Raw genomic sequence first — 27,233 nt, 5'->3', positions numbered from 1 at the left:
ATTAATTAACATTTAGGCTTCAAATATGATTTTGGCTTGTTTAAATTTACTTCTACTTGATTTTATAAGTAGCCTTGTACCAACTTTGAACTAAAATTCACAAAAAGTAAAAGTTTGAAATATTTCAATGAAATAAATAAAGCTACGATAAAATGATTTTAAAAATTTGTTTAATAATCGATTGAAGATAATAAAATATTAGCTGTTTAGACTTTAAATTTGTAGATAACAAGTTCTCTAAATTATTATTCCAATATTCATTGTGCAGGGAAAAATTCAGTTGTTAATGTAATCTGTACTTAAACAATTCGTGAAAAAGATAAAGTCTTAATTGAGTAAGACCAAAGGAGGTTAAGATAAATAAACCGCATTATACAGTTCTTATACAAACAAAGGAAACAGTCAGTGAAGGAAAAACGCTGCAACAGTGATCATGATTAAAGCGAATGTTGGATTTGTTGAGAAGGCTCCATTACACTCGTCCGATTCACAGCAGAACGTGCGGGCACCCCACCATTCTGTAAAAAAATATTATTTTATTATTACCACAATAACAGACTTCATTATGTCGGATTTGTTAATAATAATTGTTTTATTTCTCTCCGAAAATAGCAAAAGTGTTTTTTATTTCACATATAGAACAAACTTTATTAAGTTAGTTAATAAGCGAATTTGTGTATGACGCAAAATCTGAAATACAACTGCGATAGTATTGTCTTTTATTAACATAACTTTTACACATTTAATAAAACACTTTTTTACGGATTATAGTCACCGTGACCACGCACGCTGTAAAGCACGCGAAACGTCGGTTTAAATTTAAAATTATGTCCAAATAATTATAAGTTTAAATACAATAATACATAACTATAATCCGTAAAAAAGTGTTTTATTACAACTGCGATGTTCTTTTGTTTAAATTAAGTTTATATAAATAAAAATGAATCGCTAGATATAGCTAAGAGCAAATCTTGACGGCTAGAGTAATTCAATTATTTTTTAAATTAATTATTTGAACGCTGAGGAAGGTTTTATGTAAAAAAATATAAAACCATCGCTTTACTTTCTTATGTTTTTATTCTGAATCGCGAAATGTCCCTATATGGTAGCACAGTAAAATGTTCCATATATTGGTATGTACTAAAAAGGTAGGCTATGTAAAAGTAAGGAAGTATGTTAGGATAGTTACTTATATTTCGATACTAGGAACATTTTAAGTAATAATTCAATTACAAACCTACGTTACGTGAATATTGCTAGATTAAAAGAAGAAAATTGTTGTATTTTAACACGAGACGCTGGGGACAGTTTAATTCGCGTCTCTACGTACGGCCATTGTGAATTCCGATGCACTTAATTTTTATTAGTCTTGTCTCCCACTAATTGTATAAATGTGAAAGTTGTTTGTACAACTTTAAAGTCCTTGATTTTTCTTGAGTTTTTTTTATGTTTAGAGCAGTGTTGGCTTCAGCGAGCGACTCTAATCCCTGAGGTCGTAGTTTTGATCCTCGGCTGTGCACCAATGCACTTTCTTTCTATGTGCGCATTTATCATTCGCTCGAACGGTGAAGGAAATCATCGTTAGGAAACCGGCATGTCTTAGGCCCAAAAAGTCAACAACGTCTGTCAGGCACAGGAGGCTGATGACCTACTTGGCCACTCAATTTAGAAATGATAATAAAACAGATTCAAATGCTACATTATCATTTAGAAAAAAATATTGCAGGCCGACACACTGTGCTACTATTGACTTGAATTAATTACATTACATACTATAAATGAAATGTTTCTCTCAAACAATTCGGCTTGTAAACCCTATCTAAACGAATTCCACAAAATTGCTCTTTTATGGCTAATCCAGTAATCAAACGTAAAGGTCTATAAAACAAGAATTACTATCGGTCAGCGATCAAAGGGGAGTTTTCCACGCTTCTTACATTGATTTACAGCCTTTGAAACCATAGCTTTGTTTATCGTTAAACGAATTGAATCTTTAGATTTGGATTTTACTTGGATTTATCCAACAATTAGACTTAAGTATTGTTGCATATGTGGCCCATACTTCATATAGGAGACTAAGAAATTCAGAGATTTTATTTAATCAAAAACAGCGTCACTTTGAAAATTATTCGAGACGAACTTCAAGACACATTTGTATATTGTTGCACCCTTGTTGTAGTTGTTTGGCCGAAATGGGTTATTTCCAAACTTCAATAGTGCAACTATTACTAACGAAACAAAAATCATTGTAGCACTAATACGAGAATAAAGATCCTTTGCATTTTTATTTATTTACTTTGACAATGAAATTTGTATAGGTAAAATATTTGCCAGGTATGAAAGTATCTATTTTTTATGTATTAGCGATGAGGCAAGAAGCTGTAATTTTTAGATCTTGGACGAGAGATTTACTACCCGTTTCCAAGTTGGAGCACGCCAGAATATATAGTCACGACCACAGAATTGAGACTAGTCCGTGCCCCAGCTAAAAACGATTTCTCCTAAAACCAATGAAATCAGTATACAGCCTCTCCATCTGTGAAAATAAGTCCGGCGAAGGCGTGACACGGCTTATAAGTGGGGATATAAAATTTTTAAGATATTTGAATATTCTGAACGCACGTGACCTACATGTTCATTGATATGATAAGTTATTCCTAACGCTGGGTTTGGAGCACACGAAAACTGGCAGATGGCCCCAGAGAACATATTATATATCTAAAATAGATGTAGACTATACATATTTATACAGATTTTAGTTTATGGTCAAACGAATTGTTTACATTTTTTTTGAGTTTCAGTATTTGTTACTAACATATAATTTGTGAGTTTTAAAAGACTATAATTGGAATTAAAAAAATAATTTTGACGTGATTTTAAAAGTCCCATTTATGTAATAACAGAACACCTAATATTACCAATATTAGGTGTTCTCAACGTGAAAGTGATAGTAATATTCGTTTTAAAATAACTGTGAATGGTTCACAATTGATATAAAATCAATTTAGATATATTGTCTTATCAAAATCCATTTAAATAACGCTTTAACGGCGTTATCGTTAGATGTCGCTTAACGATTGAACGCCGCTAAAGGATTTGTGGTCATAGTCCGAGACGGCAATAAATCGTTGCTGACAATATTGCATTTTAAAAGGCCAATATTTTACTTAGTTCATATTTTATAGCGGATACTTGACATATAAATAACGTTATAGAAAAAGCTAAAGCCTGCTATTTGCAGGCTTTATCAGGGGTCTAGGCTCCGAATATGATTTTGTCTCTTTCGGTATCGAGTCCCTTGGTCCGTGGGGTCCTAGGGCTATAAGGCTTTTAAGGGAAATATCAAAAAGGTTAATCGACATCACAGGAAACGAAGAGTTGGCAGCTACCTCGCACAAAGAATTAGTCTAGCTATTCAAAGGGGGAACGCTGCCAGTATCTTCGTAACCTTGCCTAAAGGGACTCCTTTTATTATATAATAAATTTTAATTATTACATTTTAAGGTTAGTTATTATTTTAGAATTAATATTTAGTTTCTTACTAACGTTAAATATCAAATAAAATTGTTACGTAGATCTATACTTCGTACTATAATAGAAAGTAAGAATTAAAGCGGAAACACATTATTAAAACGCCACGCGCCCCGAAACGCGACGCTTGGTGACTGATTTTCTAGTCATAGAAAATAGTACAATTTGATTGGACTCGCTTGCATTAACGAATTGCTCCATCACCGCTATGAAACAGAATTGAATATGAAACATTTAATAAAAAATTCATCAAACTTTAATATGAATAAAACGCATAAATTTTTTTTAATGTTTGTTAAATATGTTTATATTTTATTATTACCTTTATAAGCCCACCAAAGGCGTATTCTATTAATCTATTTTTCTTTGTTACATTTTAAAACACAGTGGAATATTTGTTCAATTTATATAGCTATACCGTCTCTCAAATAGTAAATCTGGAATCTGTCAAATAATTCTCAACCTACTAAAATACATTTCCTATGTATTATTTATATTGGAATCGGTAAATATTCAGTGTCGAATCTTGTGGCGAGATGCCAATGCTGAGCGGGCAATTCACAATTTGCCAATACTGCAGATATGAATAAAACAAAATGGAATAGATCATCATTATTACATTCTTCATGTATTTTTTCAATAAATTTAGGATATGCTAAAAGCCTAAACTTATACTTACCTGCGAGTGAGCGTAATTTACGTTCAAATTTGAATTGAGTGTTTTTTTTCTATTTAATTTTATAAAGTTACACGTTTTAATTTAAATTAAGATGGATCTACCTAGAAGTTATTAATTTCACTATTCTGTGCTTTATCATCATAAACGACTGATGAGCATTTTCAAATTAATCAGGAAATAGCAGATAGAAAGAACAAACCAAAAAACCCGATTGACGCGTTTCATCCGTAAAATATCTCGTCTCTGGTGATCGAAATGAAATATCATTTTTTAGAACTTTTGTATACTTATGAACAGTAATAAAACCACTCTAAATTTTACATTTACTACCTCAAATCAACATGAATGCCATAGCAAGAAACTCTCCGCAACTCATTTCAATAGCAATTTATTTGTTTTACAAGATGCTTGTATGGATTTTAAACCTAAACACGAATACGAATGAGTTATAATTCAATGAAAAAAATTGATTTCTAGCATATCATCATACTACACTGAAATTAGTTCTTCAAAAACAATTATCATCAAAAGTACCCCAACTATTTCTTGTTGTTATTGACTATCACGTACGGTTTAATAGCAATAGATAAAAGTACGTGTTACTTAAGTAGTTTTGTTTATAGTGACCGCAACTCGAGGAAGACAAAATTGTACCATATGCTGTTATATAATGATACCTTTTTCTATGGCACATCTGCTACACTCGTATGAGCCAGGCCCTTTAGTAATTTACACCATTGCAACATTTTATGTGTGAGAGCAAGTGAATAGCCATAAAGCTGTATGTTTTGGATAGGGCTACATTTTTTACTGATTTACCACGTATGCACTCTACAAGGCTCAAGTACGACCTCGCATGATATCACATATCTGAGCTGGTTACGAGTTGTATTGGAAATACTTATATTTGAATTTTACAAATCTCAGAACATATTAAGTAATAATAATTGAATACAGAGGCTTTAAAAATTGTGAAAAATAGATGAATGCTCATCTTACCCAAAATATTCTAATTTTATTTATAATTTTTATAATATGTTTCAAATAATCTGCAGTTATTTGCCTTTAAGGAGATAGTCAGACCGGAGTAAAGTAATCATAAGACCCCGTACAGTTAATATTATTTAATCATGTTTTTCTTTTAAATTTTACATAAACCTATCTCCAAAACATTATGATTACTTAAACTTGCTGTTCAAGAAATTTTAATACTTATTAAGGGAAGAGAAGAAGAACTATTATTTATTTATTTATACTTACTTACATTTATAGAAAAACAAATAAAATAATATATTGAGAGAATACAAGAGATCTCTACTAAAAAAGGAATATGATGGTAAAGTGCAAGAAGTGCATAACTAAATCTTTGTATCTTTAAATAAAAAATAAAAAAATTAGACAATCACCAAACTCAATCTAAAATAAAAAAGCTAATCTCGCGGATACATGGATTGCGATGCAATACAAAAGAATAAGAAATGCAAAAATTACAAAAGTCTAAAAGAGAAAAAAGTTTAATGATTTGCTTTGACAATTTGAATTTTTTCCATCCCTAATAATTTAACAAGCATAAATTGGCGCCAACTAAAAAGAAGATTTGTATCAATTAAAAAGCACATTAAGAAAATTGCGCTCTAACACCATAGAACTGGGTTAAAATGTCGCCAACAAAGGCAATTTTGTTAAAGAATGTGTTAATTATATCATTATACACTGGCGTGCACATAATGAGAGGCGCTATTCCACTCTACTGTATTTTTTTCGGAAAATTAGGTTTTTTTTATAAACTGTTTTATATATTAAATAGAACATAAAATTCCACCATCTCATTAAATGTTTACACTCACTTATTCTAATATTTAGGTTAGAGTAACATTACAGAAAAATGAAACTATTTAAACAAATTAATGATTATTTTAATTATATATCAAAACTAAAATATTAGAAGCTTTATCACGAATTTGAAAATGTAGATGTGAGGGTACCTTCTGTAGTCACTGCAACTTGAATGTAATATGTGCCTTGAAATTAAATAATCATACCTCAAATATTTTGTATAGGAAATGGCCGCCAGTTACTCTCTTTTTCATCTTACTATGTTCAATTTTTATAGTGTTAATAAATAAATTATAAATAAATAAACATTATCTAAAAATCGAGAGAGAAAAAAAGCCTTTCAAACATCACTAGATTTAGCAATTATCCTGAAGCCAAATCAGCCTACCCCTAGAGTTTTCTCTCACTCATCAAATATATTATAACATTATTATTCCCAATAATGTCCAAAAGGCCGATTACGATTATTAATATAAATTAAAGTGTAATTTTGATTTAAAACCCCTTAAATAGGACATGCAACTTTTTTACATGGGTAACATTGAAAATTGCTAATGAAAACTTTTTGAATTTCTCTTTTAGAACTCGTAACCTTGGTAACCTTATGTAGTATATTTCATTCATTTGTTTTTTTGTTTTTATGAATTGGTGGCAAATCTAAAACTCTTGTTACACGTGAAAATGAACCTAACGGAAGAAAATTTTCTTAACGAAGCCGCATCTCGTGCCATTTACAATTGGTAAACCAGCAATCATCCGGCAGTCATGAGGAAATCCTTACGATGGTTTCCTTCACGGAGCAAGAGAACGTAAAATGCGCTCAAAATCCAACAACGACAGACAACGTCTCTTAATTTCTTCTTAAATAATTATTCGCAAAGAACGAAAAATGTCGTTATTTAATAAGAATGTATATAAATACTATGAAAATAATTACCCTTCTCGCTGCACGTCTCCACACAATCTCGAACCACTGTCAATTCGCTGACATATTTCTGAAACAAAAGAATTGGTCTTATTTTAAATATTTACGAGCTTTAAGCCTTGTGTAATTGTTTCCGTAGCTAACTAAACGTTTCTTCCTCTTAGAATGTTGCCCTTTAAAACTTACAGTACAAAGCTATGATCGTTGTGTAGTTGTTTCTTTATAGACGTAAGTAATAAAACAAATATATGGCAGTTCGTTAGGCCCCATTAAAACATGAAACGAGGTAAACGTGCAACCGACGTGCGTTTTGGTCTAACGTTCTGATCTTATTAGAATGCTTAATAGCTTACAATGCCCTATAGTTAATATGTGAGTAGAATTAAGAATTTTACATAAAAACTTTTTCTACTTTTTTAACCATTGTCTAATTATGAATTTTTACTATAGTCTCATGGACAAAAATAGAAACTAAACGGTGCTTTGAAACTCCGTCCCAAGTACTTTCCTTTGAATAAAAACTAATATATGGTTAGAAAATGTAGTCCTGTTGATCACAGGATGCCAATATCATTTTGATGGAGTGTATTCGGAACTATTAGAAAATACTATTCCATTTTGAGTTTGAATTTAATTATTTATCTTTAAATACTCGTAACTCTTTACATCTTATATGTATCAATAATAAATTTAAAAACACACTGTGTTCTCACTGTGAATAATTTCAAAAGGTATCATAAACGAGGCTAAGCAGGCTTAAGCGAGCGCTTTTCAACCGTAAGGTCGTGCGTTTGAATCACTGTGTACCAATTTAATGTTTTCTAATTTGTCCCATTTATCCCCAGGGACTCATGATCACCACTAACCGGCATGTCTTAAAAACCCAAAAATGTACATTTTTGGGTTAGTAGTAGGTGATCAGCTTTATGATCACCTACTTATTTATAAAAATAATATTTATCAAAAAATCGGATGCAATCTGCGGATGGTTGTACCGTCACTGGAATATTATTATTAAACGAGACTGCTTTTTATTATATACCGAATTAACGGATAATTTAGGATTCTGAGTAGGATTTTGATACTAAGCTTAATTAAGCTGGGTATCAAAATCCTCATCAGTCAAGAACTTAAAATGTAGGGTAGCCATGTGTTCTATTTTCACCGAATAATTGGGAAACTTTAGCTAGCTAACTTGGCTCGTTTAGACGAGAGCCCTTAACTGGTAGCTTAAAGTACTTCCTAAATCCATCAGACCTACTTGTTGTATTGAGGTTTATTTAACAGGCTTTTGGTGATTCGTTTGCGAGACTATAATAATTTATTCTCACTCATTTTTATTGTTATTCATTTATGCTTATATTAATTTAAATACAACGTTCGATTGAAAATTCGACCTCTTAAAGGGAAATTAAGGCAACACCGTCATTGAAAATGTTAAAAATAAACTTACGCGCGGGCAGGACTCGTAAATAGATAACCATTTTAATAAATAAATCTTCCTTTTTGAATCATTCAAATGTAAAATTCACTGCTGAAGGTTTAATCAATTTAATAAGCTTCCTTTTTCAGGGTCCTTTGTATGCAAATTAGAAGGTATGCTTAATTATTTCATGGTAGGGCGGCGCGGCGTGTTTGGAATTAATTATATTATAAATTTATAAATTAACTACAATGTTACACTATATTTTGAGAAAGTTATAAATAAATCAGTGGTGCTACAACCTCTTTAGAACTTGGCCTCAGATTTCTGAATCTGTTTCATGATAATTTTTTAAATCTAATACGTAGTACGTAACGTCGACGTCGTTTTTGGGTCTAAGACATGTCGGTTTCCTTCACCGTTCGAGCAAATGTTAAATGCTCGCATAGAAAAAAAGTCCATTGGTGCACAGCCGAGGATCGAACCTACGACGTATGGGAGGCGCATGCCACTATGCCAACACTGCTTGAGAAAGTTATACTTTGATTAATTACATACTTTCCTTTAACATTCGTATATGACGTGGCCAATTTGATAAGTACACAAAAACATGCTGAATTATTTCTCGACGTTTTAAAGTCACACAAAAATACAATAATAATGTATGACTCTCAGTTAAAAAAATCTGTAAAACATAAAAGATCACGTATAACTTAAAGAATGAAGAATATTTTGTGGGAATAAAATGTAAATCCTGATAAAGTACTATATCTCAAATGATTAAATTTGTGAAATTCGTTACTTTGATTTCTTTGATGTTCTTAATTCAATAAAATACTGTTGTACTAAATGAAAAACCTTGTAATACGTCCACGATAAATTTTTCAGATTTTCTAAACATTTTCTATTTTGATATAAATAAAGTATAGGAATTTATGTTATTTTTTTTTAATTTCACGCATAATTAAGTTCTCCAAACCAATTCAGCCACGGCGGCTTCTTTCTATTAAGTTATCATATACGCAAAAAACATAAATAATGCTTAATACTACTAATGTATATATACTTGGTGCCTGAGGGATATATTATAGTTTAATATGTATTTTAAAACTGTGATATGCCGTAGGGAATAAAGCATCGCCAGATTAAGATAGAAACAGATGAATGCACTCCGGAACGGAATGATTTTATGAATAGAAGTATCAGAAATATCTCGTGTTTATGTCTAAGTTGAAATAATGTCAATCGCGGAGTGACTATCACAGACTCTCTTTATTACGTGGATTTGTATTGCCAGAGTCATTAATTACAAAAATGACAAGGTTTTTTAACAGTTAAAGCTTCTACTCTCGCTTTACGTTGTTCAACAAATTTTCACCTACATTGAAAGTTCGTGTTCTAAAGTTGAAAACTGTTTAGCTGTTTCAGAAGTTATTTTCATAAGCATGTTTGGTTTTACAAACTTCTGTATGAGTAATATATTTGAACTTACAAATGAACATCTAAATAACAATAATAAAATCAATCAAAATCAAACTGGATCGTCTCCAAAACTTCTGTATCCGATTTATTTTCGGTCTAAGAAAGTATGATCATATCTCTGCGTTCCGTAAGCGGCTAGGTTGGTTACCCATTCGACAGCGACGTGATGCTCATATTCTCCATCTCCTATATTCCATCCTGTTCAATCCTAAAACTCCTTCTTATCTCAAAAATGATTTCAAATTTTTGGGTTCACATAACTATAGTTTACGCTCTTCCGAAAACTATGCCCTTGAAATCCCATCTCATAACTCCTCTTTTCTTGGCGATTCCTTTAAGGTTTCAGCAGTTCGGCTATGGAATTCACTTCCCGTCACTATTCGCTTAGCTCCTTCTCTATCTTCCTTTAAATTTCTGCTTTATAAACATTACCTGTCCATGTCATATCACTAACTACTAACTGACGTGAGACCGATCTTGAATTAGATTGTCATGATTCATGTTCACTGTTTACTTTTTGTTTTGTTTTAGGTAACTTGTATCAGTTTAGGTTATTTTTATTTCTTTTTGTTTCTGTTAAGTATGTTTTTTTTTCCCTTTTTTATTTTTGTACTTCTTGCCTACCTTATCTAATATACTCATAGTGGTTTTTTCCTTTACTAACAGTGGTTGTCTGGAAGAAATCGCTCTTAAGCGATAAGGCCGCCAGTTGATTGTCATTAAATTATGTTTAATATTTTCCTTTTAAGTAATGCAACAAAGTGTTAATAAATAAATAAAAAATAAATAAAATAAAATACGAAATAACTTTGATTTGATTGCCGTTGCGGAGAGATGTCGGATCTCTCTGCATCAGCTATAGTTACCATAGAGAGTCTTCAGAGAGTTGTTCGGACTAATACATGCAGCTGAGTAGCATCGTCAAGGCAGAATACAAAATACCATCCGTATCACCTTGACGTCCGTCGTTCCACAATTGAAGGCTTCTTAAGGCAATTTCTGCAGCGCATCACCACTATGTGGAACCAGCTGCCCACTGAAGTATTTCCGAACCAATTCGGCTCATCCTTCAAGAAATGGCGTAGGTATCAATATTTAAAAGGCCCGCAGCGCGCTTGCGAGCCTTCTGGGAGTAATTTAATAATTAAATTTAATTCGTGTCCATGGGCAGCGGTATTACTTTACATCGGGTGAGCCTAATGCGCGTCTGCCTCTAGTAACTTAACTAAAAAAACATTTGTGTGTACTTATGTACACGCGTTAGATGTGATACTTCTTTGGCGTAACAAGATAAAAATCTTTTGAATTAAAAAAATAGTAGAATAAAAGACACTAATAATAGAAAAAAGGTATTTAATATATTGAAAGTTTTATTATAACGCGTTTTATAAATAAAGTTTATTACAATATGACAAAAAAAATATTTCTACATTTAAAACAAATGTTGAGTTAGTTAACTTCAGGGTGTCGACTTATTGTAACGGTTTGCACGCGCATTGTACTCCCTAACGCCCCAAAGGAAGTATAACTTCAAAACTGGCCCGAGTTGAATTAAACCGAACCATGGATTATGTCGCTTGTCTGTAATTGGACCAAATATGTTCTTGACCAATATAAACGGCTATAGTAAAGGCATATGCGTTGCGTCAGCAATGGATCATATGTATTTTAATCTTTCTGGCTTTCTTTTTTTTTCAGAATCTCGGCAGCCTTACAATTTTCCATATAAACATTTATATGCTACTTAAACCTATTCAAGGTTGCTGGTCATCTCTTAAGCTAAACCTAACTTTCTGAGAAACAATTTGAAAAAGCCCTGAAAGTATTGTTTTGTGCGAAATAGAAATCAATGGCTATCGAGAAGTGGGTTAGGCGAGAGTGGTCACGAAGTTTTTCAATTATAACTTTTAGAATCAGCCTACAATCCGGATTCGAAGATTTATTTCTATATTTATCATTATATTATACTATAAATATTATTATATAGTTTGGTATTGATTAGCAATTATTACTGCATAATCATTCATTACTTATAAACACCTTAGTATTCGTTACAAAATAAAAAGTAATATTTTGATGTTATTTACGAATTTATCTGATTTATTTTATGTGTGATATGAGTAACTAAAGTATATAATACATTTTCATACGATGTTAGTTTACAAACACAATATATGAAACATATAACAAAATATATGATATATATTAAAGTTAAAATACATATATTTACGCGTATTGATTATTTAATCGACCTGCTTGCGTGCTGGCTGCTGTGACAAGATATTCTTCAAGTCTAAAATAAATTATTTATTTATTTTAGACTTGAATTATTATATATTTATACAAATATAGTTTTATTTGGCACAGTTAATTTTAAAATAACAATGCATTTTTACCAAACACATAAAGGAAAATATAAAACACAAGTTAAAAATGACTAGACTACTATTTACCTAATAAATACCCAAAAAGTTAAAAAAAATTACTGTCTCTACTGATTAAAATATGGCAGGTTTGTCATTAAAAAAAGAAATTTTCAGACAATCGCAAGCACAGACTTAATATATGTATCTAAAACAAGAAACTAAAATATTTCTCACGATAAGAATATAACATAAAGCATACAAAATACAGCAAGATCGTTTGTTCCTGTCTATGACACAAAGTGGCTGAAGGCGTTTGAGAGATTTGAAATATTGGTGTCTGAGTTTTATTGCTCTATAGACGACGTATACTAGTTCCTAGTAATACTACAAAATATTTGTTTAAATTCACAAAGTTACATATACCATTACATTACAGGATACCCGTTTTTTGTTATTCATAATATTAATACTCTTTTCACACTTTTTAAATAATAAATTTTGGTTTCATGTTATTAATGTGTTTTTAAGTTTATTTAAAGTGCTTGCCAAAATTTGTTGTTTTCTACCAAATTATCAGTGTGCTGAACGCACCACGCCCCAAATGACTGACTGACTATGTGCAGAAACTGACTCCACACTACACTAAAATATTACAGTTAGTATACCAGTTACTGTCTAACTAAAACACGTCTGTTCTGTAATTCTTTTTTAAAAAGCTTTCAAAAAATACATATTTGAAAATCCCGAATCAGAACTTTTTGATTGTTACCTAAAAGATCATCATCATCATACATCTCGTATATAATATCCTATTATTACAATATATAACGATTATATTCATTACTATTGATGGTCTTATGTTGTTCGGTATTATAGGACGTAACGATTTAAATGTGACCTTATAATAGTAATAATAATAATAGCCATTATTTTAAAAAAAAACTTTAAAATTTAGGAACGTTTTATCATTTAGTTAACTTTTGGTTTGTCCACAGTTGGACATAGGCCACCTCCATCCGGTTCCACTAGCGTCTGTCGCGGGCCAGAAATCCAAATGTGACCTTTCTAATACATAAATACAACAGAATTTCAAGACTCTTCGATCATAAATGTGTTACTTCATAGAATTTAGGTAAAAGATATTTATAAATTAAATCCACAAAGCGCTCATATGCTTCGTTTGAAGTTTTCGTGGCATCATAATTAGGGCTTTGAAGCTTTCGCAAGAGTCTAGAGATATAATTTAATTATTTATTGTCTATAAGACTACGTGTGGAAACCGGAAAGCGTAGTTTAATATATAGCGTAATATAATATATATAATAAACACACGTACTGTAAACTTTATTTTTAAACCCGTTTTATCAGTAAAATCATTTATGATAATCACTTATATGTATTCTATCGTGAAAATCTGTCAAATGTGTGAAAATCCATTAAATTTTACCCATCATATTTATTTTATTGTAAGTATATTTTAACATACGCTGAATTAGAAGTGTAGCAACATTAACTATCTGCGCTTTTAAATGTTGCTACACTTCACTTCTTCGCTGAATCAAGTAGTAATTAATTAGAAGAAACAAAGAAAGTAATTCCGCCTGCTAAGGGTGAAGAAGTTTTCCACTTTAACGGCCTTCAGGCCGGCCAGTCAGTGGTTAGACTGGTGGCCATCCTTTTAGGTTGGAGTAACAGTACACCATCCTTTCTCCATAAGCGGTACAGTGAAAAAGGTACCTACTATGTAGATACTTGAGACAAAGAACGCTTTTCCACCACCTTTGTTTTCATAAATAAGTAAAGTAAATAATTGTTTTCATAATAATAAACCTCATTAAGATACACATTGATTGTTTTCTTTAGCGTAGCGAAAAGACCACTATGGCTTATTTTTCAATAAACTTTATGTTTTTTAATGCAATGAAGTGCAATATTAATGCAATTGTGAACAAATAATGATGATGGTACAAAAAAAGTGTGAGGTTAAGGAACTTTTTTTTATTATTTATTAAGATTTCATCTGTTTTTGCTTAGTAGATATGTATTTTAATTTATTATTTATGCATTTCATAGATATTTATGTTTTCGCATACGAATCAGATTTGAAAGTAGTGTTCACATTGATATTTAATTTATGTCAATATTTTGAGATGACATTTTAACAGTTTTATTGATTGTGAGTTATAACGAAATTAAAAAAGAAAATATTTAATTAACATACAGCAGTGTATGTTAATTTAAACCCATTAAGTATTTTATGTTTTAAGCGTACTTTAAATTAAAAATACACGTTAAATACTTTTTTAATTTCATAGGAAATTAGGATATTATTACGCTCGGTGAGCAAAAATCTTTGCAAAACTATCGCAATTATCCAAGTTCATACACAAAATTTTCTTAATTAGCATTAATTTAAGATTTAAGGAAAAGATCTCTATACCTTAGAGTTAATATATAAAAGACTTCCTTTGTGAAATATTCTCGTGTTTTGTATAAATAGGGGTCGGTTTACCGCTTAAGTGTTGGGTCAAGGGTTTTGCAGATCTAATTTGTGCTTGTGAGATTTACTAGACTTAGCTGTTACGTACTTATGTGCAATAGTTGCCCGCGTCTTCGTTCGATAGGACATAAACATTTTTTGTATGTCAACATGTCGAAAATGCAAATATTTTATTAAAATTTGAATTTAAAAAAAATAAACATAAAAATGAAAAATAAAATACGTTTATTATGGAACATAAAATAGACAAATATCACGTCATTAAATTTGAGCCTGTAGGCATCCCTACTCATCGGCAAATAAGACAGAGGGTGTAGGCCGAGAGAAAAAACCGGCGTAAAAAAACTCTCGGTACTCTTTTAAAAAAGCAAATCATCAAACAAAACATATTTTAAGAGTAGGAAATGACGCCGTCCACTTATTAAAGACTTGGTTCAGACTCCCGTTGACGTAACCGGAAAAAGGACTCATATTCGAAATGCTGTGCTAAAATATTGCACAAATGGTAAATTAAATGTGGCATTTTTCAAAATTTATTTTGTAAAAATTATGAAAGAAATGAAGATTAAAATTATTATAAAACTTTGTTACGTAAAGAGTAAAGTTGAAGTTTGCATAGTTTATTTCAACTGTGTAAAACATTTTGCCATTCCTCTTAGCCGCAACTCAATTTTTTTTACTTTTCTCAGGCCACTCTATCGACAGTAAAAGGATTCCTTAAAAAGTATTTATTTTATGTACACCTGAATGCCTTTGATGTAGCAGCGTGATTAATTGTATGTTTGGCAAACAAAAGCGCTGTCGGGGCTCTAGCGAAATGGATTAACTCTACCGAAATCACGAATAGGGCTACCGTACACTATAAACTACAAAATATAATTAAATTAAACTCCTTAAGGAGTACAATGTAATACATAGTACGTTAACCAATGCCTCAGTCAGTTACATCAACTCATTTCAGATTTAATTTTTTTTTATATTTAAAGTTTTACTAATTAGCCTTCTGTATTTTAAAGCAATTATTTCGTCGGGACTGATCATATGGTTTGAAAAAAAATGCCGCGTATGAAGGCGTATAACATACCTTATCAGTTCCGTCTCGGAATAAAATATTTGTGTTCTTATTTTCAACCGCATAGATACACAATTAATCCAAAAAAACATTACAGTATAATTTTATCCAGTAATATTATCGAAATTAAAGCAATCAAGAGCAAGATTTATTAAGTAATACCTCGTCAGTCTTATCGCAGTCAAAGAGTGTAATTTTTTAATTTAAAATTTTTCCTACTAGAAATTACATTTTAATGTATTTAAAGAAATTTTATAAAATAAAGGGAAAGTAGTATTGAGAAACGTTTTCATAAAAAAGTTTTTATGCCGCAGTCAGACTTAATAGTACTGATTTCTTTTTATAACTTAGTGAAAGCTTTTAAAAATATTTTTCACAGTAAAGCTCCTTCAAGGCAGTGAATAACTTTTTATAGTTTGACGCATACTACTGACATGACTCAGCAATTGACTTTACGTAACACAATAGGTTCCGGTAAGTAAGAGAGTTAGTCTCTCTCTAACTCTATTAGAGGTAAAGTTATAGTGGTACTAAACTCATATTGTTTTAAAGTTCGAGTGACTTAGATTTTTTGTATTAAGGAGAGCTTTTAATTACCGATGGACATGGCATTTGTTATAACATCTACATTGGCTATGACATCTACTCAAATCTATCTATCTCACTAAATATTTTCCCTATTAAATTTATAAAATTATGGCTTTCGCTATTTAACCTCACGCAGAAAAGCTGGTATTCACGCCGACGGAACTAATTCTTATTAGGATGCGGAAGTAATAGATTTTTAAATGTGACAACCCTAATATCCCTGTTGAGAATGAATCGGCCCCTAATGAATTGAGGTCGTCATGGTGAATGGTCGGTTTAAAGTGAAATTATGTGCACTGTACAAACATATTGCAAGTCCTTTTTTTATTTTACAAATAATCTTATAAATAAACTTCTTAAATAGAAGTCTTTATAAAATATTTTTTAAACATTAAGATAAATATTTAGAGTATTACTATATTCTTAGCCTACACAATAATAAAAATATAGTAATGATAAAAAATATATTTTAGTTTAAGTGCACCAGCGATAGTTAATAGGCGGTCCACACAGAGCGAGCACGAGGCATTTGCCGCGCGAGGAAACTTATCGCAAGGCGGCCGCGCGCGGCGAGCCTACAGAGTCCGCACGGCAAACGACTGAGCAAATCAAAAAGCCGACACTCAGCAGCGCGCGCGTTTGCCCCTAGCCGAGTTGCTTCGCTCAGCAAATGCCTAGGACGGCTGCTCGCTCTGTGTGGACCAGCCTAATGATTGTGACAGATAGTTCCCGTTTCTAACGGTAACCACAAATAAGAATCGTAATACAGCGAGGAAATGTTTATTAAAGGTACACTGAAGTATTTCCGAACCAATTCAACTTAGGGTCCTTCAAGAAAAGAGCGTACCAATTCTTAAAAGGCCGGCAACGCACTCGCGAGCCCTCTGGCATTGGGAGTGTCCATGGGCGGCGGTATCACTTAACATCAGGTGAGCCTCCTGCCCGTTTGCCCCCTGTTCTATAAAAAAAACACTGGCGCAGAGGCAAGACTTTTAAATTTATTTTAGTCCTAACCAAGGAAACCTTTATTCATTAAATAACATAACTTTGAACGGTAGAAAAATCTACTACATATTAAATTTACATTTAATATGTAGTATGTGCATTTAACATGTTAGTTCTCAAATAAAGAGGGTCGAACAGACAAAACTATCTGGCAATACTCTTTGACGCCTATGCTATTTTCATATATTTTTTATTTTGCAACTATTAGTAATAACATGAAAACATTTTTAGTTTACTTATTAAATCCATTAAATTATTACACCTCAGATTAATTCATAACATTACTAAGTTAATTTCCGAGTCTAATTTAAAATTTATTTCGCCCCTTTTAAGATCCAACTTTATAAGATGAAACATGATAAATAGAAATTATAAAAAGACAATAGCATCGAACATAAAAGACATCTCGTAATAACTAATTACTTAACCTATATTGTGAGAGAATTATTGTTATCGGCGCCGCACTGCAGTATTGAAATGTCTATAACGCAAGTCAATTCAATAAACGTAATGTTCTCGTCTAGGTACGAATATACTTTACTGAATTAATAGTCCTAATACTTCTTAACGGAATTATCCAATGATAAATTAAATGCATAGCCAATAATAATAGTAGCCATAAATAGATTAGGGTAAAAAACCTTCACCGGTGAAGGCGAGGACCTTTGCTGCATACTTCGCTTCAAGCGATTGACCACCCCGCGAGGGCCCAAGCCAAGGTTCAAGTCTCACAGGTGACGCCCTTGCGCTAGTCGCGGGAAAATCGTCCGAAAAAATTTAGGCTGAGCCAAGCTCACCAAAACAGCCCGAGCTGAACTGTAAAGGCCCTTTATTCCAACAGAGAGATTACATACTAAAATCCTAATAGATATCATTTTTAACTAACGTGGCTAGAATAAAATTTTTAGTACCTGGAGTATTTTAAATTATATTTAAGTACGAATTACATACTAATAAAACATGCAGTTTAAAGCGGAATCGGTCAGACGGAATTATTTTGTTTTATAAATTTCATATATTTTAGCGTGTGTTGCGAATTTTGACACTCTTTTCTTGAAGTTTCCTAAGCGCTGCGTCACGTATGTGTGAAGGTGTACAGTATAGAATCTTATTTAATCACATTCCCAATATTAAAACAACTGTCTCTATCAACAACCAAGTCACAAACAACAAACAAAATTTACTCCAGCCATAAATAATAATAGTAATTTTAAAATGTTAAAGAAATAGTCATACAACATAGAATTTGATTTAGTTTGCTCTAAAAACCTTATTTCATATCGAACTGAGAAAGTTGGTCACTGCAACTTCAAATAATATCTTCGATTTTCTTTGCTTTTTATTTGCTATCTCTTTCTTCACTAGAATTATTGTAGGAAAGATTGCTATTTCGGTAATAATATTAGATATCCCAATAACAACAATTATATTGTTAATTTTGAACCATAATATCACATTGAATTATGTTCAGTAAGTTAATGATATATTTGAAATTGTAAGTAATAACTAACCTTAAAATTTAATAATTAAAATATATTATTAAAAGGAGGGTCTTTAGGCAAGGTTCCGAAGATACTGGCAGAGTTCTCCCTTTGAATAGTTAGATTAATTATTTGTTCGAGGTAGTTGCTAGCTCTTCGGTCTCCTGTGATGTCGACTAACCTTTTTGATATTTCCTTAAAACCCTTACCGCGCTCGGACCTCACGGACCAAGGGTCTCGACACCGAAAGGGACAAAATCATATTCAGAGCCTAGACCACTGTATTTGCAGGCTTTAGCTTTTTCAGCCACATCAAAAGTCGCATCAGGTCTGTTGTTGGTTCCATGAAGATGGGAAGGGACCAGTGTGTCTGAACAAGTGGCATCCCATTTGTTAGTTATTAGGTATATTAGAATTACTATATATGTACAATTTGTTCAAATATATAAATATGTTCTCAGTGCATAATAATGTAAACATATAAATTGTATTACCAATGTTCAATGATTTTGAAATAAAACCTAACCAAAACTACTGTACCTGTCGCTTTCTGAGAAATTAAGGGTTCGCTGGAATAATAATTAAAAAATTTAAAAGAAGGAGGTAAAGAAAATTAAATACATATAAACCACACACATTAAAAACAGCACATTAATTAATATGCCAATCGTATAAGTTTTACATTATTTTACTTTATCAAGAGTTCTGCTAAAAGGGTTTAAATCTCAACACTGAGGAATACATAACACTTACAAGGTTCGCTTAACAATATATAAAGAGAGGTAGGCCGATAACCTAATTTATAATGTAGAATTTTGAATATGCATATATTTAAAAGTTAAATATTCAGTCGCTACAATCTGAATAATATACATCGAAACTTACATGCAATTCCAAATTAATATTATAAGACCGGATTATTGATGCAAAAGTTCAAACAGAAAATCTTATTCTTACAGTGCCATTATCGTCTTGACGTGTGATATTTTTAACGGATGGCCTACAGCACAGTTATGACAATACCTCAAAGAGGCATCTCATGTCCCATTGACCTGCTTCCAGTCAGCGATATTACAGGCTTTCATTCGTCATGTATCTTGCTATGAATTATGGCTGTCCGCGACTTTTCGTAGAATTAGGACAAGTTGCAAGTATCCTTCACCTTATTTTGCTTTCATAGTTGCTTCGCTAACATTTTAATTATTAAAACTGACATTTATAATGATTATTTCCTAATGTATGTATTTATACATTTAAAAATTCATAATACTGACATTTGGTTTTTTAATATTTCATATATTTTTACACAAGAAGAAGAGTTTTAATAATTATATTAACTACTTCCTTGAGAATATAACTTATTTTTTAGTCTCTATTGGCCGTCTTGTACTCCTATTATTCGACACATACATAAACTACTAACCCGTGGAGGCTATTCAGTTCACATAAGCACATATGCTTACAGAATTTACAATAAATCCACATATCTACTCTTGTTAAAAATTGATTTAACTTTACAATTATTATAAGGTTAAATATATTAGCATATTGGTTGATTTTTAATCAGGCGTATACAAAGGTCTCTCGATTTATATTTGAAAGCGCTGTTTAATATAATTTCCTTATGAAAATTTATTTATTTAATGAGACGTGAATAACGCAACAAAAATCGTTATATACAAACATCGCCTGAACTTTTATTTTAAGATAATTGCTGTAATTACTTGTTTATTTGTTAAGGATAATGGGGAGCTTAACGACAATCATTAGTCGAGCGTCTGTTACACGCTTTTGTATTTTTTTTTAGTGACGTAATAGCTATCCCATATATATAATGTGTGTCTAATTTAAGTTAATACCGTGGATCACGATGATTTCTTAAAAGCAATAGCAGGTGCTAATTACGCTCAGAGAAAGAAAATGCCACTGCTGTATAGCCCAATCAAAAATGAGTACATCGATTTGTCCTGATATAATGTGTAAAATTGGTTTTGATAAATATAAAAAAGCATAAATACATAACAGAAAATATGCAGTCTATAAACAGTACTGACAATTATAGCGAAAACAAAGATTTCTTTGCTACGTGTAGCATTGTGTAGCACACTGTAGCACTACGTAGCATTATGTAGCTAAATCGAGGTTAGTCTACGACATAGGAAGACATCGATGACGTACGTCGGAAAGCAAACGGAAGTTATCTGCAATGTATGATACACGAACCTTAATTTTATTTATAAAGTATTGTATGCATAATCGCATTATTATCCACTAATAGCATAATGAGCGTGTCAATGTTATGGAGTGAGTAAATTACGGTTCTGACCATATCGGCGTTCGTTAAACGCATGCAACCTCAAATTGCATGCGAACATGAATAGCCACTATCCGTAATGAAAACTTAATATATTGAATAAATTTAGTCAAAAATTTACTTATTGTTATAGTAGAAAAAAATATTTATTTAAAGCTAAGTCACTACTTGTAAGGCAATCCTCAAGTGTATCGTGATAAAGACAGTTAAAACTCAAGATAGCTAATGTTAGATAAACACGCCAACTCCATAGTGGGAATTTATCTTGTAAACTATACCCATATATTCCAAATGTACCCAAGGCACTCAATAAAATAAATGATCTAAAATAGTATACGATAAATGTTCTTAGAAATCGGAAACAAGCTGACGTTTGGGTACTATTCAAGATAAGGATTTAGGGGCGAGTCACGCGTCAATTTCCGCGCGAATTCTCTTATCCGCCATTTTGTGACGTCCACAAAATGGCTGCTATCTTAACTGGCGTTAAGATTTAGATTTTACGGAATTATATACGATGGCAAAGCCGCACGATAAGATGGACTTAGGTTCTAATTCCAGTACAGCATAGGATAATTAAAGTAAATTTCAGTTGTTTTGGTTCCTTCTTTTATATGCGTAAATCATTTAAGTGCATTTCGTTCAGTTGCGTGATTGAAAAAGAATATGGAATGAAAAGGGTAGTTTTGTCGTTAAAGCAATTTAAAAAAAATAGTATTATTATTCGCCGATAGATGTCAGGAAGATTCATTTTTCAGTTTAAATTGGGACTACTCAAACACCACCTTTTTGTTATTTTCTATCATTTATTCCTAGCTAGATCGATATATCGCCCCCCAAACCCCCCGTATACTAAATTTCATGAAAATCGTTGGAGCCGATCCCGAGATTCCAATTGTATATATATATATACAAGAATTGCTCGTTTAAAGATATAAGATATATATATTCAAATAAAACTAGATCTTGGTGGATTTCCTAAATAATAAGAATAAAAAAATTCAAGATACGCCATTGCGTATACGTCGTGGGTAACACTGAAAATGTTTAAAAACAATAAAAGTAGTGGCAACTTTCTACATGAAGTCGTTTTTCATTTTCTAACATTTTCAGTGCTACCTAGAATCATAAAATATAAAGAAACCAACGAAAATTAATAAAATGTAAAGAAGTATAATCAATTGAAGACTGTGTCAAATAGTGAAGATAGGTAAATAATAGCTAAATATGCATAGTGATAAGTGCAATCATTAAACAAATATTTTACGTATAAGTTTTACAGTGTACTAAACAGAATAGCGTATTAAATTTACTTTTAAATCAGCTTTAATCTGGGTTAAGTGTACAAAAATTCTAGCAACTTTTAATTTTAATGAAATAAAATGTTTAAGTGTTCGTATTGTAACTACATAACTATGACCGGTATTGGGCAAAATAATGGAAAAAATGCTGGTGAAAAGGCTGAATTGGCACCTGGTCCCCCGACTCTCTTCCAAGCAATACGGTTTCACGCCGCAGCGTGGTACCGAGGACGCCCTCTATGCTCTAATGGAAAATATCAACTCGGGTCTAAAGAACAAAAAAGTCGTAACACTAATATCACTAGACATAGAGGGAGCCTTCGACAACGCTTGGTGGCCGGCCATTTGTGTGAGATTGACTGAAGAGCAATGCCCATTAAACCTTGCACTACTAGTGCATAATTATCTAAGCGACAGGGAGGTCCGCGTCGTTTACGGAGGAGCTGTAGCGACAAAACCAACAAACAAAGGCTGCGTACAGGGATCCATCAGCGGACCCACTTTCTGGAATCTGCTGCTGGACCCACTACTAAAAACATTAGAGAGAGCCGGTGTTTACGCGCAGGCCTTCGCGGATGACGTGGTCCTCCTGTTTGAGTCCAACACGGCGTTGGAAACAGAAAAAGCAGCGAATGATGCACTCGCACAGATCTGGGAGTGGGGGCACAGAAACAAATTAAGATTCGCCCCCGCGAAAACCAAAGCGATGCTCATTACGAGAAGATTAAAATACGACACGCCACGACTCAACATGGGTGGCACACAAATTGACATGTCGGACAGTGTGAGGATTTTGGGTCTGACGATAGATCGCAAAATCACATTCAGCGAGCATGTCAATGCAGCCTGCAATAAAGCCATCGGCCTTTACAAACAGGTTTCCAAGACAGCTAGGGTCAGCTGGGGCCTCAGCCCTCAGCCCGGAAATCATTAAAATAATATATACGGCTGTTGTCGAACCCATAGTCCTCTACGCGGCAAATGTATGGGCTGACGCGGCAAAAAAGAGGTACATGATCAAAAGACTGGACACAGTGCAAAGAAGTTTTGCTATTAAGATATGTAGGGCTTATAGGACAGCTCCACTCAGCTCCCTCAGAGTGCTGGCAGGCTTACTCCCCCTAGATCTGAGAGTACACGAAAACAAAACATTATACCAAATTAAAAAGGGGCATATGACCTGCGAGTACTTAGGGGGAGCTGAGGTGGAAACGAAAACACCTTTTCATAAAAGTCTTCACCCGGCAAAGACAGCACTGGAATATGTTATTCTAACAAACGAAGAACTAGCGATAAATAATGAAAGCATTCAAATATATACGGATGGTAGTAAGACGCAAGAAGGGGTGGGAGCTGCGATCTCCCTTTGGAAGGGAGAAAAAGAAATAAAGAGTCAAAAGCTGCCTCTGGCACATTTCTGCACCGTGTATCAGGCAGAACTGGTGGCGTTACAAAGAGCGGCGCAGATAGCGGTGCAGCGGAAGGAGACCGAGGTCCTCATATACAGCGACTCAAGGTCTGCATTGGATGCGGTTGCGGGGGGACGCTCTTTCGATCCCGTGGTCACCGAGATCCGCGAGCTTCTTACCCAGCACCCAGAGAAGAGCGTCAAACTTTTCTGGGTAAAAGCACACGCGGGGAGAAGAGGGAACGAAAGAGCGGACCAGTTGGCCAAAGAAGCCACTAACACAAAGCGGAGGCCAGTCTACGACCGCTGCCCGCTATCATACATTAAAAAATTAATACGCGCAGGCACGGTGCGGGAATGGGTCAAGAGACAGTCCGAAGAAACAACCGGGGCGACAACTAGGATGTTCTTGCCCGACCCAGAAGCTGCGTACAAAATCGCAAGGACCAAAGGGTTTAACCCTATAATGACCCAAATTTTGACAGGGCATGGAGCCTTCGCGGAATACCTCCACCGTTTCAAAATAAAAACGAGTCCCGCATGTGAATGCGACGAAAACACAATACAAACGGTGGAGCATCTCCTAGTGGGGTGCCCCATATTCGCCATTCAAAGGCACGATCTGGAGCAGACCGTGGGGATGCGGATGACACGCAATGTGCTGCCCGACATCCTTGCGGGGCACAGGACGGCCCTGGAAAAATTTTGCGAGCGGATTCTGCGGAGGACGCGAATATTCAACGGCGCCCGGAATATTGCTACGCCCTGTAATTAATTCAAAATGACCAAAATGCTAAATTTTTATGAAAGTATGTAAAGTGAATGTAAATAAACAAAGAAAATAAATATACAATTTAAAAATGTAAAATGTTAAGTAAATGTGAATGCATAAAGCTGCTGTAAGAAACACAATATAATATAACATAACAATATTAAAATAAAACTAAAAAATTGAATGAACAAAATAAATACAGCAAAAAAGGACCCTGATAAGCAAAAGTCAGCGGTGGGTTCGCAGCTCCATTAAAAAAAAAAAAAAAAAAAAACTACATAACTATGTACGTATGTAGTGGAATAAAATAAATAAGAAAATAATGTATGTTGTATGTAACATAAATTACACTCTAACACGCACTCTGTTTATTTAAGAATAATTAAGGTGTCGTGTGTCGAAAAAGGTAAGCAAAAATTGTCTTTGGTAATGACTTATGCAAATAAAAATGTTAACATATATTTTTTCTTAACTCAACCACTCCAGTACTTTACATCACATATCATTCAAAATCATTTATTTTAGACCATATGGTAACAAAATCTAAGACTTGTAGACGGATAAATTAAGTAAAAAGGTTATGTATGTTAAAAGGTTTTACTTAAAAAGAAAACATTTTCCAAATGGAATCTGAGCAGGCACTTACTTTCTCGCAAATGGAAAATATTTTGAGTACGTCATTTAGTTTGATTATAATTCTATTTATTTTTAAATTCTTTTATGCATCCATTTAGTTACATTCTTTCTAGTTTATTCTACATTAGTTTCTCGAATAATATAGTATTACTCATATCATAATTATGAAAGTAATAATAAACTTGTTTCATGACAAAATATGGTTGTGATATTGGTCTGACGCTAGAATGAGTATAAAAATAATTTGTAAAAAATGTAGTCTAATGTTAAATGGTGAGAGTGTTGCTGAGAGATGGGATTATTATATACCTTATAATAATTAAAATTCAACTTTCATAATCTAACGATTTTTTATGATCTTTGTGTTTTATCGGAGCAAGTTATCTTTTTCATGATTTAACTAACTGATAAGCTATAGAACCTGTATGACGTAACTATATGATGCTTAATTTTTAGGTTATTTATAAGCTAACTATAAAAAAACATATTCTTATTTCTATTATCGATTTTATTATTGAAAAACATGCGTATATTTTTAAGCTAGCAGGCTGTCAAAATAAATACAGCTACATCTTAATCAACGCCTGACAATATAAGCTAAATTGCCGATGCTTTCCTATCTAATAGACTTAATTAAGCAAAGGAAAGGATCATAAATACAACAAGGGGTAGCATAGTTCAAACGGTTTTCTTTTTTCCAATCAACGTATATTTTAGAGTATTTAAATCCCCGTACGAAACGAAGCAACCTAGTTCAAATATTTTCTTCATAAATAGAAATACTCACAATACAATATTTAGCGTTGGGCGGGCACATTTCTAAGCGGGTAGCACTTCTATTGTTACACGGAGTTATGGAGCCTACACCATCACTGTATTGTCCACATCGCCAGCAATGAAGACCACTGCATACGGCTACCAGCGCTAACAGAACTGCAACGGGTGTTAATGATGGCATCGTCTGAAAAAATACATAATGTTAAATGATTTTTATAATATTTATACCGGATTAAAACGATGATTCCATCTGATTCTTATGTTCTAATTTAACAATTATGGATCTTGGCGTCAGATTGAACCTACTTCTTGATAGTTGTCAGATGATAATCTTTGTCTATTTTCAGATCATGTCATGCCAGTCTAAGTCACCTTTAAAACGGCAAAAATTATAATTATTTTTTTATTTCTGTATGTATGAAGTCAAAGTGACTAATATATTTTTTAAATGTAATTGACTATCAGTCGAAAACTTTATTTTTAATAATCTAATAATGCATACAATTTAGATTTTTAAATCCTTTAAGCATATAATAATAGGATTATGGGACTGTATATATGTATAGGACACTGGTATAGAAAAAAACAACGGAAGGATCACGAAAATATTTATTTCCTATAAAGTGCTGTGTGTATTTATTCCGATATGTACTATTACAACTAAATATCATGTAACCTAAAACATGGAGGAGCAACGTATATACTGAATAATTAAATTCTAAATAATCGTGAATCGTTATATATTGTGTAATAGTAATAATTCTTGTTACTTTTGCACCCAAAATAGCAAATCTACATGCGTCTGGTTCGGACTCGGGACCATTACTAACGTTTTAAAACAAGGGATGAAAAAGTCCGCAACAATTACTTTAACATGGCAAAAAATAAAAATCCAAGATTTTTGCTAAACAAACAGGGCATTGTCTCGCCATTGTTCCACGGTCTAACGCAAAAAAAGCATGCGAGTATGAGCCGTGCAGTGAAAAGAAAGTTACAATTAAGAAAATCATTAAATAATGTACAAATTACACAATATAACGTTATTTAAGTTATTAAAATGCCACAGTGGGTGAAATATTTTTGGAGACATTAGAGAAATATCAAATTGAAGCAACTCTAAGTTTTTGGTTCTGTCAT

At 32.7% G+C, this 27,233-nt stretch overlaps 1 protein-coding gene across 1 annotated transcript; it reads right to left on the bottom strand.

Moving 5' to 3' along the window:
• Positions 1–243: 243 nt before the first annotated feature.
• On the bottom strand, positions 244–27,028 carry LOC110994147. The gene is made up of 4 exons (XM_045629968.1): positions 27,011–27,028; positions 26,107–26,280; positions 6,984–7,041; positions 244–518 (listed from the first exon to the last, which is right to left on the bottom strand). Exons 1-4 carry the CDS (start codon positions 27,026–27,028, stop codon positions 403–405), a joined length of 366 nt encoding a protein of 121 aa, XP_045485924.1. The 3' UTR covers positions 244–402.
• Between the last annotated feature and the right edge of the window lie 205 nt (positions 27,029–27,233).

Source organism: Pieris rapae, chromosome 11 (genome assembly GCF_905147795.1).
Source record: "Pieris rapae chromosome 11, ilPieRapa1.1, whole genome shotgun sequence".
Taxonomy (NCBI): Eukaryota; Metazoa; Arthropoda; class Insecta; order Lepidoptera; family Pieridae; genus Pieris; species Pieris rapae.
This window is presented reverse-complemented; position numbering and strand designations above follow the sequence as displayed.